Source organism: Metarhizium robertsii (genome assembly GCF_000187425.2).
Source record: "Metarhizium robertsii ARSEF 23 chromosome Unknown MAA_Scf_2, whole genome shotgun sequence".
In the NCBI taxonomy this organism is placed as follows: Eukaryota; Fungi; Ascomycota; class Sordariomycetes; order Hypocreales; family Clavicipitaceae; genus Metarhizium; species Metarhizium robertsii.
The window spans coordinates 5764226-5783951 of NW_011942160.1; the positions used below are offsets into that span (position 1 = coordinate 5764226).

The 19726-nt window shown below is 53.7% G+C and overlaps 7 protein-coding genes across 7 annotated transcripts; 4 read left to right on the forward strand and 3 right to left on the reverse strand.

Annotated features, from left to right (window-relative positions):
* Positions 1–669: 669 nt before the first annotated feature.
* Positions 670–3887, forward strand: MAA_08384 (EXS family protein; the record flags this gene model as incomplete). The annotated part of the gene is made up of 5 exons (XM_007826382.2): positions 670–709; positions 888–2698; positions 2750–2839; positions 2889–3183; positions 3244–3887. The coding sequence occupies 5 exons, from the start codon at positions 670–672 to the stop codon at positions 3885–3887; spliced, it is 2880 nt and encodes a 959-aa protein (XP_007824573.2).
* A 251-nt stretch (positions 3888–4138) lies between these two features.
* MAA_08385 (peptidase M18-like protein) lies at positions 4139–5883 on the reverse strand (the record flags this gene model as incomplete). The annotated part of the gene is made up of 2 exons (XM_007826383.1): positions 4139–5413; positions 5482–5883. The coding sequence occupies 2 exons, from the start codon at positions 5881–5883 to the stop codon at positions 4139–4141; spliced, it is 1677 nt and encodes a 558-aa protein (XP_007824574.1).
* A 798-nt stretch (positions 5884–6681) lies between these two features.
* On the reverse strand, positions 6682–8082 carry MAA_08386 (Lipase, secreted; the record flags this gene model as incomplete). The annotated part of the gene is made up of 1 exon (XM_007826384.1): positions 6682–8082. The coding sequence occupies one exon, from the start codon at positions 8080–8082 to the stop codon at positions 6682–6684; it is 1401 nt and encodes a 466-aa protein (XP_007824575.1).
* A 2748-nt stretch (positions 8083–10830) lies between these two features.
* On the forward strand, positions 10831–13838 carry MAA_10873 (OPT family small oligopeptide transporter; the record flags this gene model as incomplete). The annotated part of the gene is made up of 8 exons (XM_011412792.1): positions 10831–11268; positions 11333–11607; positions 11674–11879; positions 11949–12205; positions 12259–12603; positions 12668–12854; positions 12903–13486; positions 13776–13838. 8 exons carry the CDS (start codon positions 10831–10833, stop codon positions 13836–13838), a joined length of 2355 nt encoding a protein of 784 aa, XP_011411094.1.
* A 958-nt stretch (positions 13839–14796) lies between these two features.
* On the forward strand, positions 14797–15792 carry MAA_08387 (short-chain dehydrogenase; the record flags this gene model as incomplete). The annotated part of the gene is made up of 1 exon (XM_007826385.1): positions 14797–15792. One exon carries the CDS (start codon positions 14797–14799, stop codon positions 15790–15792), a length of 996 nt encoding a protein of 331 aa, XP_007824576.1.
* A 511-nt stretch (positions 15793–16303) lies between these two features.
* On the forward strand, positions 16304–17290 carry MAA_08388 (uncharacterized protein; the record flags this gene model as incomplete). Its single annotated transcript, XM_007826386.1, has 1 exon — positions 16304–17290. The coding sequence occupies one exon, from the start codon at positions 16304–16306 to the stop codon at positions 17288–17290; it is 987 nt and encodes a 328-aa protein (XP_007824577.1).
* A 590-nt stretch (positions 17291–17880) lies between these two features.
* Positions 17881–19627, reverse strand: MAA_08389 (taurine catabolism dioxygenase; the record flags this gene model as incomplete). Its single annotated transcript, XM_007826387.1, has 4 exons — positions 17881–18094; positions 18160–18504; positions 18556–19042; positions 19105–19627. The coding sequence occupies 4 exons, from the start codon at positions 19625–19627 to the stop codon at positions 17881–17883; spliced, it is 1569 nt and encodes a 522-aa protein (XP_007824578.1).
* Between the last annotated feature and the right edge of the window lie 99 nt (positions 19628–19726).

Here is a 19726-nt window from a genome sequence, read left to right on the forward strand (position 1 = left end):
ACCGAAGAATCCGGTAACTTGCACCGGTTGACATGATGGCTACAACACGTCACTGCCTTATTGTAGATGCCTTCACTGTCATTATGCCCAATGCCCGACGACTACCCCGTCCGTACCCCGGACGTTCAACACAACTTGCATCCATCTGCTCGATGCGCGGCGGCTTGATGAGCCACATTTGGCAGATCAGTGGCGGCGCACATCCAAGACAAACATTGAACCCCGGCGCCCCCGATTATTATATCCACCAGCAACCACCCGCATGGCCGTTTTAGCCACTCAGGTGCAATCTGATTAGCCACTCGACCTCTTCAAAAGAGACTCCGGGTGCAAATTGGTGGGTCCATGTCTGAGATGGTCAGGGCACGTTGTGCAAATCTCGTCTCTGAGAGGTCTTGTTCCATCTTGTTCCATTTGCTCTTCAACATCGACATGCCAGTTCGTGGCCAAACTTTGACGACCATTCGCAACTTCACCAACTTCACTCGTCTTGGCCAGCGTGGTCACTTGTCGCTCGCTCAGATATCTACCGAGGAAGGAGTACAATAGCGCCATCCTCCATCCCGTCGTTACCCAACATTTGGCCACTCCGGTCCTGCTTCTTCAACTTGAGCTCTCGCACATGCACCTGCATCAGTTGAAGGCTGCGCTGCAGCTGAACCGCCGGCCATGAAGTTCGCCAAGGAGCTCGAGAGAGATGCCGTCCCAGGTGAGTGTCAAGATTGAAATCTTCTTTTACATCGCTTGCACACGTGCCTTGCTTCTTCGAGAAGACGCTGCGTCTGCCCCGTCATGAATGGATACTGGCAACATTTGGGACTTTGTCTGTATAGAGGAACGAGACTGTTGGCTGACTCTTCCCCCCTTCCCCTTGTTCTCGTTTCTAGAATGGCGCATCAAGTACCTCAACTATAAGGCCGGCAAGAAGTACGTTAAAGCCGTCTCACGAGCAATTAATAGAACACCGAAGACATCTGCGAACCGTACTCAGTCCTTGTTTCGGTCGAGCAACCATGGCCGAACAGCAATCCTGCCCACCTCTTCGTCTGGCCCACCCCCACAGGCTCCAAATCGAAGCAATGGATCTGCTACTCCTGGATCAAATCCCATCTCAATTGCTGCCCAAGCAGACGAAGACGAGGCATTGAGAGGCGACGGCAACGACCTGCACTATGGGAGCTTTGTGCCGACGCCGCCGAAGCATAGCCCATTGAGGCAAAGCGAGGGCAAGGCCAGTCGTGACTTTGCATTGCCGGCACCCGCCATCAGTGCCTCCGACTGCTCGGGACTCTTGAAACCGACCGCAGCGATAAAGAGTCGCGACACGGTTCCCACACAACGACGGGCTTCAACAGCCGAACCCGTGACTGCTACTAGGAACGACATAGTCGAACAGTCTCCGGCGGCACGGCGACAGTCAATAACTGGAGGTGCCCTGGCAGAGTCGCCATCACAATTACGGCGAATTCTTTCAAATGCATATGGCCCAATGAAACGAGATATGCCGTGGATGGATGGTGGGATCAACGAATTTGACCTGGTGCGAGAGAGGGAAAGAGAGTTCTACGCATTTTTAGACTCGGAACTGGAAAAGGTCGAGTCCTTTTACAAGCTCAAGGAGGACCAAGCTGGACAACGACTGGCTCTGTTACGAGAACAGCTTCATGAAATGCGAAACCGACGCATTCACGAAATAGCCTCAAATCGTGACAATGATCCTGACAATGGCCAATACACCGACGCCGAGAATTCCAAGGACAACCTCAATGGATGGGTTCAACCGCTGAAGGCTAAGATCTTCCCGCTGGGACCTAATTCCAAGGCGCTTCGGAATATGCCAAACACACCATACCTTCCAGCAAGCGCTTCAGCTGGTGACGCAACGAGAGACTACAGTAGGCGACGGCAAAAGGAGGACGTCTCGTATAGGACGGCCAAGCGCAAGTTAAAATTGGCTTTGCAAGAATTCTACCGTGGGCTGGAACTCCTCAAGTCGTATGCACTTCTGAATCGGACTGCGTTTCGCAAGCTCAACAAGAAGTTTGACAAGGCTGTTAATGCCCGGCCGACGTTGCGCTACATGAGTGAAAAGGTCAACACGGCCGGGTTTGTGAATAGTGACACTCTTGATGGGCACATCAAGGCAGTGGAAGACTTGTACGCCCGATACTTTGAACGCGGCAACCACAAACTTGCAGCCGGCAAGCTCAGAAGTCTTTCGAAGCGCTCAAGAAGTGAATCCGGAAGTTCATTTATCAACGGATTTCTCATTGGCACCGGCCTTATTTTCACCGTCGAGGGCTTGGTATCCGGCTCACAGCTGCTATTCGACAGCGATGCCGACCTTCGAATCCAAACCAGCTACCTCTTGCAGTTATATGCGGGATACTTCCTCATGCTCTTCATGTTCTCCTTCTTTTGCATCAATTGTTTTATATGGACCAAAAACAAGATCAATTACCGGTTTATTTTCGAGTTTGACCAGCGAAGCGTGCTTGATTGGCGGCGACTTGCAGAGTTCCCCAGCTTCTTTTTACTACTATTCGGTATTTTTATGTGGATGAACTTTAGCCGATACGGTCCTGATTGGCTCTATATTTACTATCCTGTGTTTTTGATTTCCATCACTGCCGCCATTATATTCTTCCCTGGACCGACGCTGTCTCACAAGAGCCGTTCATGGTTTGTCTATGCTCATGTAAGTTATGCAGCATCCAGCGCGACGGGATTTTGAGCTGACTCGTAGCAGTGGCGGCTTTTGCTAGCTGGTTTTTACCCCGTTGAATTCCGGGATTTCTTTCTCGGAGACATGTATTGTTCACTGACATACTCTATGGCCGTACGCGTCCCCGCTCCTACCCTGGAAATAATTACGCTAACAGGCGCAGAATATCGAACTATTCTTCTGTCTATACGCCAACAAATGGGACAATCCCTCGCAATGTAACTCGAATCATTCCCGGCTCCTGGGCTTCTTCATGGCACTGCCGCCACTCTGGCGCTTGTTCCAATGCGTCCGCAGATACAAGGACACTTGCAATGTGTTTCCCCATCTTGTCAACGGCGGCAAGTACATAATGACCATTCTATCTACCGTGATGCTCTCCCTGTACCGTATCAACGGCACCCGCTCCAACCTAGCCCTCTACATAGCATTTTCCACCATTAATGGTATATACGTCTGTAAGTAACAACCTTGGGTCTCCCTTTCCGCCAAGACTTTCTGTACTGAACTCAGCAAAGCTATATGGGATCTCTTCATGGACTTTTCTCTCCTGCAAACTGACGCACGGAATTTTGCGCTGCGCGACATCCTGGCCTTCAAACGCCGCTGGCCGTACTACTTCATCATGGTTGCCGACCCCGTGCTCCGTTTCGCGTGGATCTTCTACGCCATCTTCACCCACGACCTCCAGCACTCAACCCTGGTTGCCTTCGCCGTGTCCTTTGTCGAGATTGTCCGCCGCGGAATGTGGGCTCTTTTCCGCGTCGAAAACGAACACTGCGCCAACGTCTCCCAGTACAAGGCGTCCCGCGACGTCCCCCTCCCGTATCGCATCGAACCGCTCATGGACCGCGCCAGCGAAGAGATGTCCCCTGTGCTGATGAGTGACGAGCCCAGGCACGACTTGGCGCAGTCGGGCAGCTCTACGGCCGTGGCGTCGACTCTGGGCGCGTTGCGCCGGCGCGCGGATACCGTTAGCGCGCGGTCGTTTTCCAAGATCCTTGCCGAGGCGCATAAGCAGGATTTCGTCAAGAGACGCAAGCCAGGTGAAGTAGTGGAGGATGAAGCCGTTGAGCAAAGCGACGAAGAGGAAGATGAGGATGACGAGGATGACGAGGCAGAGGTAGCGAGCTTGCTGGAGGCAGGTGAGGCTAGAGGTTGACGAAACGAGCGCCGTCATGTGGGTGTCATGTCATTTTTTCCCGTAGCATGGAAAAGCGCGCATGTAATATTTGCAAGTTTTATATTCTAGATAGCATGTCTAGCTTTATACTCTATGGCATGGTGTGCGCGATCCCGCCATCTTTATTAAAAGAACTGCACTCACTCTTGAAACTCCTCATCTATGATACCATGATCTATGATACCAGTCTAGATACACAATGGGTGAAAGAAAGAAAAAAAGACGTCGCTTCAGGACCACTCCCCGTCGATTTGCTCCCACAAATCCAAGAATCCCTTGAAGAACTTGACGCCCAAGCCTGGGTCCAGGGCCCCCGTCGTCGCGCGAACAGAATGCATGCTCAACTGGGCGAGCCCGGCGTCTGCAGCCCTGCAGCCCATGGCGCTGGACAAGGAAGGACCGATGGTCCCACCGCTTCTCGAATCGTTGCGGATCTGGAAATCCTGGGTTTTGGCACCGATAATCTCGCCAACCCTTCGGAGTATGGCGGTCGACACGGCGTCTGTGGTCATGTTGCCGTTGGAGTCGCCGCAGATGGCTATGCCAACGTTCAGCTGCGGCACGTGGCTGTCCAGGTAATTCTCCAAAAAGTTGGGGTTGCCGGCGTGGGTAACGTCCGCGGAGAGGAGGAACGACTTGGCGTACGTTTGGCCGAGGAGGCCGGGCCCGTAGGTGGATGGGTTGAGGGCCTCGACGGTGCGCTCAATGACAATGGGGAGGAAGTTGCTGCGGGCGCCCTGTCGAAGCAAGGAGCCGATTTCCTCGTCGTCGAAGAGCGCGACGAGCTTGATGTAGCTGTCGTCGGTGTTGGTGTCGGCGGCAAGGAGACCCGTCAGGGCGGCCCAGGAGCAGAGCTTGTCGTCGATTCGGCCGGCCGTGATGAATTCCCTGTCCATGCCCATTGTTTGCGCGGGCTGGCTGTCGTACAGCTCGAGCTCCCAGTTGAGGATGGAGGCGTAGCTCGTGATGCCGAGCTGCTTGGCGATGAGCTGCACGAGCCTGGGCGGTTGGGTGTTGACAAAGGCGCCCTCGGGGCCGAGAGGCTCGGAATTATGCTGGGACGAGCTCTGGAGGCCGATGACGGGGACGGCCTGCGTCTCCTTGTTGTTGTTGCCAAACATGCCCACGCCAAAGTGAGGCGCGAGGGTGGGGATCTTGGCAATCGGCCAGTCAAGCTTGACGAGCTTGGTGGACGTCTTGCCGGTTTCGGGGTCGCGAACCACGACACGGCCGCCGATGCTGAGGTCGCGATCCCACCATGTCTGGTTGAGGCCGCCGGCGTACTGGGCCACGCCGAGCTGCACGTAGCCTGCTTTGCTGGGCCGGTTGCTGATAGGCTTGAGGCGCGCGGTGAGGGCGTCGATGTGTCCGCCGATCATGGCCACGCCGCTGCCGGGCTTGTAGGCGGCGCCGACAGTGAAGGCGATGATGGTGCTGCCGTTGCGGGTGACCCAGTACTTGCCTCCGGGGTGGACTTTGCCATTCCATGAGTCTCGTGCGGAGAGCTGCGATGTGTTAGTACTGTTTTGTTGATGCCCATTCACAACCTGGAATTTGTTTGTGTCTGGCGTACCTCTTCAAAGCCGCTGTCACTCAACTTGCGCTTGAAGTAGTCGACAGTGTGGAACACGGTGGGATTCTCCTGCAGGAAGTCGCAGAATGGCTTGGTGAAGGCCTCGGGTTTGCATTGTGCGACTTGGCAGAGGCGGCAGGCCTGGTCTTGGGCAAGATGCCAGTTGACCTGGCCGATTTCGCTGGGCGTCAGCTTGGAGATGCAGCTTGCGCACGCGCGATTCTCGCGGGATGCGCGGCCGTCCATGTCGGCGAGGATGAAGTTCTTTGATTTGGGGGATGCGGTTGTTGTCGTGGTGGTGACGGGAGCTGGAGCTGGAGCTGGCGCTGGAGCTGGCGCGGAAGGCTGGCGCAACGGCAGCACAGAAGACTGGGGGCTGGGCAGAGGCGTCCGTCTCGTCATTGTTCGCTATGCAATGGCAGGAGGGTGCAATGAGTGTGGTGGGAGTCGGGACGGCAGAGTCTGGTTAGCGGCGAGTGATGCGAAAGGATAAGGGGAAGGGAGTTGGGGGAGGGGAGGATAGTCCAGGACAGCGGTGACGACAATGGACGGCGATATGACGAAGTGGGTCCGAGAGCGATGTCTCCTGGCGTTGCCGGGCGCCGTCGTCCCGAGTCCAGGTGCCTGGGCGGTTCACTGTTGGCGCCCGGACTCTGGTCAACTAGACGTCAACTGGTCAAGTTTGAAGTCCAGGCTCCATACGCGCGCAGCATTGAACCAATCCGGCATCAATCTGCTCTTTGCCTACCAAGCCCAAGGGTCCTCCTTGATGGCGTCGGGCGGCCGTCGCCGTCGCTACCCTCACCCACACCCTCAAGCGCTCTCTGTTGATCCACCTGCCTCTTGTGTCTGGTGCATGAACGTGAACGCGGGGACGATCAATAGATTGATCCCTGCACGAGAGCCCCGCGCGAAGCAACCACCAGACATCAATCGATGTTTCGAATTCCACCCTACGAACAGAACGCAACAGCATCATTTGTTTGGAACGCACTGTTTGTGAGCAACGTGCACAAATCAGCGGGCTCTGCAGCCCTGTAAAGCATTTTCATCAAACTAGGCCATTATATACACAACACTGTCCCGTGGCAGAAGCTGTCCATCTGCCGCGTGCGCCTTCGCTCCCTCTCACCAGACGGCACAACATTGCCCATTCGACAAAGCAGATACGTACGTGCAATTCGTTCAGTAGCGCTAGGCTCAGTGCTTGCCCAGCGTCTTGATGTCTTTCAGGATATTGGCATCGTTCTTGCCCGCAATCGCCAGCACCTCGATCAGCCCTATCAGCAACGGCTCGAGCGCCACGCCCAGGGCAATGGGGTTCAGGGTGCTGCTGAGCTCCGTATTCCGCGAGCAGCCGCCGGGGACCGTGCCGGCAAAGGCGTCCTTGACAAACTGCAGGGCGTCGAGGATGGCGACAACCTCGGTGGTGACGTGCCCGCCGTTGGCAAACGTGGTGAATTTGACGCTGGCGCCGTAGCCGCACCACGCGTCAACCAGGGTAGAAGCGTTTGCGTACGGGACAACCTCGTCGTTGCTGGCGTGGTAGACGAACACGGGCGCCGTGGGCGTCTCGTTTTTGTAGACGCCCATGGTGTTTTGCTGCAGGACCGCCACGACGTCCGGGTGGTACAGGAGGCCGGGGCCGAGGCTCTGGATGCTGGTGGACAGCACCGACTGCTCCGGGAAGGCGATGAGGTTGGCGACGGCGCAGTTGGCGTTGGCGAAGTTGAGGATGTCCCGGCCGCGCGGCGTGACGATGCTCTCGACGAGGGGGCCCAGCTGCGCGCCGTACGCGCTTGGCTTCGTCAGGCCGTCGATGGCGGCGGGCAGGAAGCCGCTGAACAGGGTGTTGTCGATGAATGTCAGGATGCCCGTGAGGTTGGCCGGAGTGCCGCCTTGCACCCAGCCCTTCATGGCCAGCTCCGGGGCATACGTTGGCTGGAGGGAGGCCGCCCAGCCGGTTGCGATGGCGCCGCCAGAGTACCCGACGCCGACAATCATGGGGGTGGACGTGGAGAAGCGCAGCGTGTTTTTGAAATTCACCACGGCTCGCATGCCGTCTAGGACACCCATCCCCTCGAGTCGGCCGGGGCTAAAGGCCGCATCGGGCCCTTCATAGTCTGGTGACGCCACGATGTAGCCGGAGAGCAGATAGGTCTGTAATAGGAGAAACTCGGCTGATGAAATCAGGTCAACCTGCAGGGCACCTAGTTGGTAGTTGTAGCTGGGGTTGCAAATGGAGGCCGAGCTGTCGTATGCCGTGTGGAACGAGACGAAGCGGTCCTTCTTGGGGAAGAGAGGCTTAAAGATTGTCGTCACTGTGGCAATGGGCGAGCCGTCAATGGCTGTTGTGCGATAGAGGAGTTGCCATGTTTCAACTGGGTCTGGGATAAGTCCGAAAAAGGACGATATAACAAGGCGTTGACGTAGAATAGTGCCGGGCGCTTTGGATTCAAAGCCCGCAGGCGGCTTATAGAAGGGATCTATGCTTGGAGGAAGAGCTCGTGGCTGGTTCAACGCCCGACTTGAGACGAGAGGAAGGCTGACGGAGACTAAGCCCAGGAAGCGCAACAGCGAAATCAGGAGGATGCGGAACATGGTGACGGCGGCTGCTGTGAGAGATGATCAGAACCCCAATAAAGGTTCGTTTGAGATACAAGGTTTGTTGAATGGGCTTGGCTAAAAGAGCAAGACGTTATTTGGGGTCCACGGGGGCAGACCATGAAACAAGACATTCCAAAGAGGACACAAGATTAATATATCTATACTACATGTGTAGATGATTCCCCGCTCTCTGTATGAAGCGTTACTTGCCTGGGTGTCGTCGACTATGGCCTCGGCTCCTCGCCGCTCAGAAACTTGCGAAGCTCTGCTCTGTCGCGTCTGAAATGCCATTGCGATTCTCGTGCCTAGACACCGCGGTTACATCTTGAGTCAAGGCAAGGGATGGTGCCAGCCTAGGGTCTTGAACAGTACAACCCTGTGTGGCCAGTTGTCTTGGAAAGGCAGGCGATGGTCGACGTCGACCAAGGCCGGCGCTGGAACATGACTGTGTAGCTGAGAATACATTGTCGTCCCCGTGATGCGCTACTGCAGCTTTGGTGTGCTTCTATCCCGTTTTGCAACCCACTAGTCGACTAGTTTGGGGAGAGCGTAGAGTGTGTCCGAGCGACTGGTGGAACCAGGAACGGCTGGGGAAGAAGAACTTGGAGAAGCAAATCCGGGGACGAAATCCGGGGACGAAATCCTGGGGAAGAAATCCTGGGGAATATCGGCAACCGAGGCTGGGGAATGGTGATGCATATGATTGTCTGCCTGTCAAGTGGTTAGACAGACCAATATAGTCATTTCATCGTATGCTCACCAAGCTAGCAGGGACAGGGGCCATGATGAACGTCTAATCCCATCACAATCTCCCCTTTCCCATCCCGAAGCCTCTAGTCCCCTGCAGGCTAACATTTAATAACGTTGAAAACTCGTCGGAGAAGTCAGCTCCCCAACGCCCGAGTCTCCCCAGCTTCGCCTGTGGGCGATTCGTCTTCACATGCTCGATGGCCAGTTGCGTCGCCCGTGACCCAAACCCCATTCCTAGATAGCGACGAGAAATCATAAAGCCCCATGTAGAGTGCAGTGCCATTCTTCCGGGCCCAGATGGACATGATGAGAAACCCGACGTATGTGTCTTGGGCGTCGATGCCCCGCACCCATGCGTCCTCAGAGTCGTGTGCTTTGCAGAGGGACTTGAGCTTGTTTGTAACGTTCGCTTGTAGGGACGGCAGGGTCTTGCGGCCTGTCTTTTATTAGCCGAGGGCCATGACTGCGGATTTGGGTATGGGTAGAGGCGGCCGTTTGGTGAGCATCCTGTGCCGCCTGTTGTTGGAGGATACGGACAGTCATCTTCGTTCGGGGAGAAAGAGACGGCGTAGGGAGATGCTAGAGCATGGTTTTATATTGAAGTCGTTCATTTCCAAGGCTGAATTTGAGAGCGCGCCGAATGTTGAAAGCCAACAGCCCATTTTTTGGTTGTCATCGAATATCGCAACTCATTGCAAGGGAAGTCAGTGGCGAGAAAAGATGAACAAGTATGGTCAATTCCCTCCACCATCACTCACAGTCGAGCCATTTGGACCGAGAAGTGATATACACAACCGAGAGCCAGCAAGATCACGTTGTGTAATTTATTGACACATCTTGGGCGGCATTGGGGGCTTCCCGTGCGCCACTGGCGGCTGGGGCTGCGGTGCTTTTGTATCGACCGGACGGAACACAGACGACGTCGTCTTCAACCTGCGAAACTCGCCATTACTGCCATTAAGCTTTTCGCGGCCCGAGCATCAAATTGAATTAAATTAAGGTTGACTGCCGCCGTAACAAACAACGGCCTTGCCTTGCCATTCCATTCCATTTCCATGCCAGCGGACCTGCAGCTGGAGCTTTACGCAGCAACTCAGCTCAACTCTGGGTTGTAACCTGGGATTCTCGAACGCACAATCGTCGTGAACCCCGACGTAACGCCGGGTAGATTGCCCAATCTGCCCAATCTGCCCACTCAGCCGCTCTGTCCCGAACATACCATGCTGCAGCTGCAACTTGATCCAAATAGCCTGTTCCGAACAGTGTGATGCTGCACGATACCGTCTCGGAAACTTCCCGAGAGTTTTTTTTTCTCGTCGGAGCGAAATGCACCACACACATGAGAGAAACTCCATTAGCCAAAGAGAGCCCGCACAAAAAGTCCCTGCTGGTCTAGATGGTAGAGGACGGTTGTGTCTTTTGGTCGTGATGCTTGCAGGTCCGTAGACTTCTACACCAAGATTCAGGACACACGGTGTACAACAGCATTTGCAACGGAGAAAACCAGCTCCATTCGCTCCTCATAAGCTTGGAATCATCCGATAAGATTTGGTCATGGTGTTATTTCCAACCTGTTCCCGTACTATTAGCCACTTTGGGTATCCCCCGAGAGATATCCAGCATCCAGATCAAGGCTATCATCTCTTGGCGTTTTCGGGTTTTGTGACGATCGTCTCCAGCACCAATTACAGTTGCATTCTGCGTCTTTTGCCTTGCCGGTTATGTAAAATTTCTCCACCGTTCACGGCTAATCGGCAGCAGAAAGAATGCAACACCATGCTGCAATTTCGTTCCCAACCGTGGCTATGCTTTACGGTCCACTTGCAGTGTCCACCCTGCCAGCCGGAGTGGAACGAGCCATATGCTTACTTTGCAGCTGTTTCTTCTGCAATAAAAGATGGAAAATCTCATCTTATCTGATCATCAGATTGCCTTCTTGGGCATGTCGAAAGACCAAGATTCTTGTACGGCATCGCCATACCAGACCTCAATATGAATCCCAAAGCCATCGATACTTTGACTGTCGATGCATCACAAGATAACCAAGATACCGAGAAAAACTCGAAGCAACTCGACGGCAAGTGGGGCAGCTGTTCTTGTTCCTCTGACGGAAGAGTACTGACTTGTTTCAAAGACCATGCTTCGGATAGCGATGTTCTCTCGGCCGCCGGTGTCGACATGAGCGGTGATGACCCGAATCTACCTTGTCTCACGTTGAGGATGTGGTTTATCGGTATTGGCTTTTGCATCATCGGTAGTGGCGTAAATACCCTCTACACTTTCCGGTTCCCATCCGTCTCCTTGTCTCAATCGGCGATCCAGTTCTTGGCCTATCCCGTAGGCAAAGCCTGGGAGCTCGTGGTGCCAGACTGGGGTGTCACAGTATTTGGCACACGTCACAGTTTGAACCCGTGTCGGTTTAATCACAAGGTAAGCGTCCGACAGTATATACCGCACGATAGATATTACAAGACCCGCTGAGCAAGTATTCCAGGAGAATATCTTGATCTATATTCTTGCCAACTTGAGCTATATGACGCGTCTTAGTGCCGATGTTTTGACTGAACAACGAGTATTTTACGGACTCGAGGCTGGTTGGGGCTTTGAGTTGATGATCACACTGGCCACCATTCTGTTTGGCTTTGGCTTTGCTGGTCTCGCCCGTTCCCTCGTCGTAGAGCCGCGTGAGTTGGTCTGGCCTGGGGTTTTAGGCAATACTGCTCTCAACTCCGCCCTTCATGGAGGGAATAGCAAACCAAACGTTTCGAGGTAAGTCGGCTAAAGTGACACAAGTGAATACCAGGAAATCCCCGGCTGACAGTCCGTGTCGTCTAGTCACGCCCATACTTGGAGGTCGACGCGTTACAAATTCTTTCTCTGGACGTTTGCTGCTGGGTTTATTTGGTATTGGTTTCCCGACCTGATCTTTCCTGCTCTTGGCTATTTCACTTGGATCTGCTGGATTGCGCCAAAGAACGCAGTTGTCAACCAAGTTTTTGGTATGAAGAGTGGAATGGGGCTGCTCCCTTTTACCTTTGACTGTAAGCACTGGCATTCGGACCCTTGTTCGGTAGCAGAGCTCTATCAAGGGCACTAACATGCCAGAATAGGGAGCCAAATCTCGTATATCGGCTCGCCTCTCATTGTCCCAACCTGGGTGATCTTCAATATCCTTGCTGCTGTCGTTTTCTGGATATGGATCATAACCCCCGCCTTATATTACTCCAACACGTGGCTATCAGCTTACCTCCCTTTGCAAAGCAATTCAATATTCGACAACACCGCCAAGGTGTACAATGTATCAAGGGTGATAAATGCGAAGAATGGCTTCACCTTTGATGAGGCCAAGTTTGCTGCCTACTCAGACGTACGTGCTGCCTTCAATTATAGCAAAACTGAACTGACTTACACCACATGTAGATCCGATTGCCCGTAACATATGCGCTGAACAAGTTTGGTCTTGCTTTTGCAACATTTGCGTCTCTTTTCACATGGCTATTTCTTGAAAAGCGACGTGAACTTGGCAGCCTTGTGCGGCAAGTCCGAGAAGCAAAATTATGGCCGAAGCGAGACTCTGATACACATGAAAACACTGCGGAGCAAGACTGGTCTTCACATTATTCACAAGCACCTTTGTGGTGGTACGGCGCTGCCACTCTTCTCGGATTATTTTTTGCCATGTTTTCTTGTGAATACTACGCCGTACAACTCCGTTGGTACGGCGCGATTCTAGCTTTTGTAATATCCGGTGTTTTTTTCATCCCGGTGCGTGATTTGATTGCATTGAAATGCATTTCTGGGACCCAAGGCTGACCAAAAAAAATATCAGATTGCTTGGGTATTCGCAACCACAAACACAAAAATTAGCATTGAGCTCTTCTGCCGCCTGGTTGCTGGATATGTTTGGGAAGGGAAAGTCCTTGCTAACATCTGGTTTTTTTCCCTTGGGTCCATATCCACCACCAAAGGTCTTGCCTTTGCGCAGGATCTTAAGCTCGGGATTTACTGCAATGCAAGTATCGCTATACCTCGTTCGATTCTTGATCAAAGCAGCTGACAAAAAGAGCAGATTCCCCCGCGTCACCTGTTCCTCGTGCAGGCGGTGGGCTTGGTTGTTGGTACTGTTTCCCAAGTCGCGGTGCTGAACTGGGCTCTCAACCATATACCAAATATTTGCACCTCCAAAGCGGCTAATGGATTCACTTGTCCATTCTCTCGCACTCATTTCAATACCAGTATGGTATGGGGGGCCGTTGGGCCTCGCAAGTTTTTTGCCCCTGGAGCGTCGTATCGGCCACTTCTTTGGTTCTTCCTGCTTGGATTTCTTCTACCAATTGCTGTATACGGCCTGCGACGTGTGTTTCCCAACGCAAAATGGTTGCGTCGCGTACATGTGCCATTATTTCTCGGCGGGATGGGATACATTCCGCCAGCCTCAGGCACGAACTATGGTGCTTGGGTTGTAGTAGGACTCCTTTTTGGCCTCTTGGTAAAAAAGAATTACAAGACCTGGTGGAATAAGTATAACTTTGTGCTTAGTGCATCGCTGGACTGCTCGACGGCCATCGCAGGCATCTTGATCTTCTTTGCCGTGATATATACGGGGGCATCAAAAGACTTCTCATGGTGGGGTACGACGGTGCATACGGTAAGGCGATCCCTGGAATTGAGACTCGAAGCTTTGGTGCTGACCAAAGGCAAGAACACGTGTGACTGGAAGTCATGTCGATACTTGACGCTTGCGAAGGGGGCCAAAATGCCGTGAGATCGGTGACAGGTAGCTTCACCAGGAAAGTAAAGCAGTGTTGAGACAAGTGCTACGGTATTTGAGACTTTGGAGTATAAGTGCTGGGATTCGCCAGAGCTAGGGGTGATATTAGTATCAGGACTGTAATACGTAATAAAACACTGCCAGCTGACCTTGCTTGCTTGCTCAGCCGCTCCTCGAGCTGAAGGGGCAAGATGCCATGCCTCGCGTGGACCGTGTGATGTTTCGTTGAGGCAACTGCCGATCGAGACTGCTCCGCATAGACAGTGAGACACTATCACCCGGGCTTAAGCGGCGTGTTACAGCCGAATCGCCAAGAGCCACTCGGTACAGCCTGGCAACTCGAAGCGAGTCTGTTCACGCCCACTTTAGAGATTAAGTGGTGCATTCTGGTCTGTGTGGACGGGACAGGGGAAAGCGACCCGGCACGGCCCGGTCAATGCTGACCTTGTACGTACTTTGTCGCACGAAGTCAGGGTGTGTTTCGTAGATTGTACGGAATACGGAGTAGAGAATTGATGATGGAGGAGCTGCCCGGTGCGGAGGAACAGAGAACTGCCAGGTGAACGAGCCCCAGACTGACGGCAGGTTGAAGACATGACCAAGTAATACGGGTACATACATGTAGCTACCGAGGTACTTTTACGCATCAATTGGTTGTCTGAGACCATTGTCATGCCTATTGTCATGCCTACAATAGGAAAGAACTGACCCGGAGCCCTTGCCACGAGACCCGCACAGGCAGCAAATTGTGCTGTGTAACCTTGATGGTCAGTGCTTTTTTTTGTGATTTGCCATCAATTGATCGAGATGTCCGATTTCACGCAGTAGCACCATTGCACGGACCAAGAAAGCCATTGACAGCATTGATGCGAAATTCTTGCTATAGTCCCAGACTCCCAGGCCTGTGGTCATCAGTTCACCATCCCGTCCAATAGTCCCAGCGCTATGTTTGTGTCTCACCACACTTTGAGATCTAGTGCGACCAGACTGTATGTACTGTATAGTCCCAGCAACAGCGCGACTGCCATTATTCAGACTGCCTCAGGCCAGCTGGCATCCTATCTCAACAACTTCATCCGTCCAATTCTACATCCATCTCCAGGTCACCGTCTTGCATTGTGGACAAAGCAAATCTTTCTCAACGACCGTATCAAGTCCTCATCATCCCGGACCACTCGCGCACAGCCATGGCCCAACTATTCTGGGGTGCCTTTGCCCAGTCGTTCTTCATCCCAAAGCCAGTTCTTACAGAAGATAATCTGTCTGATCAAAGTGGCAAAGTACATATAGTAACGGGAGGGTATGCTGGCATTGGGAAGGAGCTGAGCACTATTCTCTATCAGCATAATGCCGTCATTTATATTGCTGGAAGAAATGAGGAAAAGGCAACGACTGCCATGGAAGAAATCAAGGCGCAAAACCCAGACTCCAGGGGCAGACTTGAATTCTTATCACTAGATCTCTCTGACTTGACCACTATCAAGCCAGCCTTGGAGGAATTCTCTGCACGAGAGAAGCGACTCGACGTACTGGTCAACAACGCTGGAGTCATGATGTGCTCCAAGGATGCCAAGGGGAAGCAAGGCCATGAGCTTCAACTGGCTACCAACTGCTTAGGGCCATTTCTCTTCACCAAGGGTCTCGTTCCCATCTTGAAAGAGACGGCTCTCGCCAGCCCACCAGGCTCAGTGCGCGTCATCTGGGCCAGCTCCATCACTGCCAATCTGCTGTCACCGGCCGGCGGCGTCAAGCTTGGTGAGGACGATGCACCACAGGCTTCTTCATCGCAGTCCACGAATTATGGCCAATCCAAAGCCGCTAATAACTTCTACGCCGCCGAGTTTAGTAGACGACATGAAGCGGATGGTATTTTGAGCCTCGCCTTCAACCCAGGGAACCTCGCGACCGAGCTGTGCCGCCATCTTGGGCCTGTTGAATTATTGACTGCCAAGATAGTTAGCTACCCATCTCGGCTCGGTGCGTACACAGAACTATATGCCGGTTGGAGCCCCGATATCAAGATGGAGGATGGTGGTATGTTTGTGATTCCGTGGGGCAGACGGGGCAACGACATTCTACGAAACGATCTGCGAGAGGCAATTGAGGAGTCTGAAACCAATAAGAAGTCTATACCTAGACGACTTTGGGAATGGAGTGACAGGGAAACTGCGCAGTACGCGTAGGTGCGACTATTTCGTTGGAGGAATACAACCAGTATGTCGGCGACAACTGGTTGCCAGCACCTTATTTGCAAACAGGCCTGACCAGATTTGTAATGTTCAAATCCAATCATTGATAACTAATACCCTCATGCCACCAACCACGCCTAATATTTTGACTTTGGTTTAAACGAATCCAATCAACTCAACACTCAGCTGAATGTGCGTCATCGCAATGGATTTCAAGCCATCACGTACAGTTTTTCAGACTGTTGTGCACACGCCGAGTCCTACCAGCCTGTGGAGTACTATATCCGTAAACCCCGAGAAACCCAACATTCGCACCGGGCAGGGACACCAAACTGCTTCGATGTGCCCAGATCTGCACATGGCGCGCACTGAGCCCAGTCACATGTCACCAAATATAGGCTCAGTTTCATACCTACATTTAAATACCAGCCATGCCTGGCCACGAGGGTTTCAGTCAACCGATTTCACAAACACAATTATCTTACTGCCCTCGGTCAAAATTGCCATGTCAAAAGGCATACTCACCCACGCACTCGGCGGTAGGGCCTCCAAGCTCCAAGCCAGTACGACACCATGTCCCATACGGATTTACAGCCCGGTTTCGCTCCCGTCGCCGCATCGACCCATTGATTTAAAGCTCCGGGTAACAAGTCCCGCCACGGGGCTCAATCTCCCAATCATCCTGCTTTCTCATGGACACGGCCCCAGCAACTGGCTTTCGTCGCTACACGGGTACGGCCCTCTGGCCGAATACTACGCTGCCGATGGGTTCGTGGTCTTCCAGCCCACGCACCTCAGTTCCCGATCGCTGAGCTTGGAAAAACCTCCCCAGGGGGATGAATTGTACTGGACCTCCCGCACCGAAGACATGTCGCAGATCCTCAACCAGCTCGACATGATAGAAGCCACGGTCCCGGAATTAAAAGGCCGTCTGGACAGGGATAAGGTCGCCGTGGTTGGCCACTCGTTCGGGGGCATGACGGCGTCGATGCTCCTCGGCGCGACCAACACCGACCCACGAACTGCCTCCAAGATCGACGCCTTTGACGCCCGTATCAAAGCGGGCGTCGTCATTGGCGGGCCTGGAAACGGCGGAGGTGACTTGTCAGAGGGGGCAAAGGCGCGTCTGCCCTTTTACGGGCCGGATTTCAGCACCATGCGCACAAGGGCATTGGTGGTGGCGGGAGATGGAGATTTGAGTCCTCACTTTACCGTGCGCGATGAGACGTGGCACATGGACCCGTATGTTTTCAGCCCCGGGCCAAAGGACGTGTTCATCATGACGGGGGTCAAGCACACCTTTGGTGGTATCAGTGGGTGGGATGTAGCTGAGACGCAGGAGGGTGCGGCAAGGAGCCCCGAGATATTGGGGGTTGTGCAGAAGGTGACGTCGGCGTGGCTCCGGGGCGCCCTCTACGGGGATAAATCCTGGGACGCTGTTCGGGAGACTGTACAAGACTTGGGGTTGGGGACCGTACAGTCAAAGGGTTAGGGTTATAACATGTGTACATGATGTAGTGGCTTTGAGTGTAGGCACATATGGATTCTGAAGTCAAGGCTTCACGGCAATTTCAAGAAGAGCAGATGCAGGTTCAAGCGAAACTACTTTAAAAGACTTTTACCAAGATTAATTTGCGTAAATACGTGTGATGAGCATGCGCAATAGTTGGATAATTTATGAGAGACCCGCCACGTCGGTTTACCCGTTTCACTATGTCGACTTCAATGTTGGACTAAATCAGGCGTGAGCCCGCCGAGCAGTTTACAATCCGACACCGAGACCCGCTTGTGATTGATGATAATCGGCCCATAGGATTGTGCATAGATCTTATAAATTGCTTTGACTAGAGCACGTTTATCATGTAGCCAGTCTCCCTGGTGAAGTTCAATAACGAACGCAGACGTCTACGCGTGCTCACAGGATCCGGTCAACCTGTCAGGGTCTCATGATTCATCACAGACAAATCATGACAACAAAAGACCGCAGGTAATACCACCTTCCATCACAAGAGTGCTAGATCACTTCAATAAGCAGAATGGCATGTCGGCATAATCACATGGTATACCGAAACACGGCTACACTTAAGCGCTGATGGCGACGGCCGCAGACGACAACGGCAGCGCGTCCTGCTTGGTCTTTATACCGGAAGAAGCCGACCGGATCGACGGCTCCAGAGGAAACACTTGAGTCTCAGCAGTCACATTGCCATACACCCTGTCCCACCTGCTCTGCAGTGCAGCAGGCGTGTCCCAATGCAGTTCCTCGTCTCTCAACCAGAGGCGGATAAGGTGGCGCCTGCATACTAGAGTCAGGACGAGTCCAAGTTTTTTTTTTTTTTTCAGTGAGAATGGCACGCCTACTGTTTTTCCAGAGAGTCGCGGAAGCCTCCCCTGGCATGGAAAATACTCAAATTATTGACGAATTGAATGTCGCCGGGGCGAAACTCGAGAGCCAGCGCGTGCTTCTCGGCCGTAAAGTGCACCGCATCAAGGGCCTCGGCCTGCGCCTCCGTGATGGCCGGGATGTCCGCACTGCGCGGCAGCCCCCAGTAGCCCGTGAACGACCGCCGGGCATACTGGATAATGACGCGCTCGGGGCCCTTCTCCCCGGCGGGCTGGTGGTACAGGAGCGGCCGGGGCGTATATCCCGGGGGGCCCGTCTTGCCGAATCTGCAGCTTGTGAGAAACTCTGAGGATTCATCTGCCCTGACATGTCCGTAGTAGAAGGGGCAAAGGGGGGGACAACATTGAACGTACTCATCGACATCCCAGGGCTCGGCCAGCGTCCGGATCAGATCGGGCCTCGTGGCAGCCAGCTCGTTGTACACGGTCCAGCTGCTGGACAGAAAGCTCTCGCCGCCCTCGTCCGCGGCGGCCAGGGCAAACAGGGCAATCACATCGCCTGCGTCGGTGTGGAAGACCTGCTTCTCGGTCGTGTACGCGGGCGACCCGATGTTCTTTGCGTCTGCGTGGGTAGACAGGTCCTTGACGTGCGCGAGGACGACGTCGGCCGGGCGGCCGTTGTGCTCGTGGTCCTGCCGCCCGCGGATGTTGGCCACGTGGGAGGCGATGCCTGCGTAGATGATGACGTTTTCTTCCCTGGTGTACTTGTCGATGGGAATGCCTCGGACGACCTTGAACCCGTGGCCGTTGTGCACGTCGGCGGAAATGGACCGCAGACGGGGATGGAGTTTGGGCAGAGGAAAGGTGAGTTGGCTGATGTCGCCGAGCGACTTGTTCTGGCCTGCTTTGCGTCAGAGAACGCACACGGGTCTTTTGTTTTTGCTACCAGACTTGAGCTCTTACTCTTGAAGTAATCCAGGGCCTCTTGAATCTCCTCCAGCTCAGACTGGTTCAACTCGTAGGACCAGTCGTACTGGTCGGTGACGGTGGCCCCGGTCCACGCCAAGCTGGACTCTAGCTTTTGCGGAAACCCGTCGGGGAGAGTGCCATTGATTTTCTCAGTCTCTTGGCGTCTCTTGATGCGCTCTTGGTATGTGTCCCAGTTCGGGGTGTACGCAATGTCAGGCTGTCCCGGAGGACCTGTTCTGTTGGCCGCCGCCGTCGCCATTTCCCGCGATGCGTCGACGGTATCGTACAGGGTCAAGTGTAATCCGCAGCAATGATTCGCAGCGCGCAAAGACGATGTTGTTTCACGGCGCGCGCCCGTTGGAGATGGACAGGACTTAATAGTGTCATTACGGATCGTCCATCCACATGCCTCCAATGGCGAGATGCGGTGGTGCAATGTCGCAACTGATCGTCGGCGCGGCTTCGTGGCCGCATCCACCAATAACTGGCTATTCCAGACTTGGCTGCATGTCACCATGGTGGCATGGCATGGCACCTTGGGTCTGGTTGTAGATACGGTTGAGTCCAGAAGAGTCCTGGATATGAAACAGGCAATGCGCATAAGTCTACAATGCAG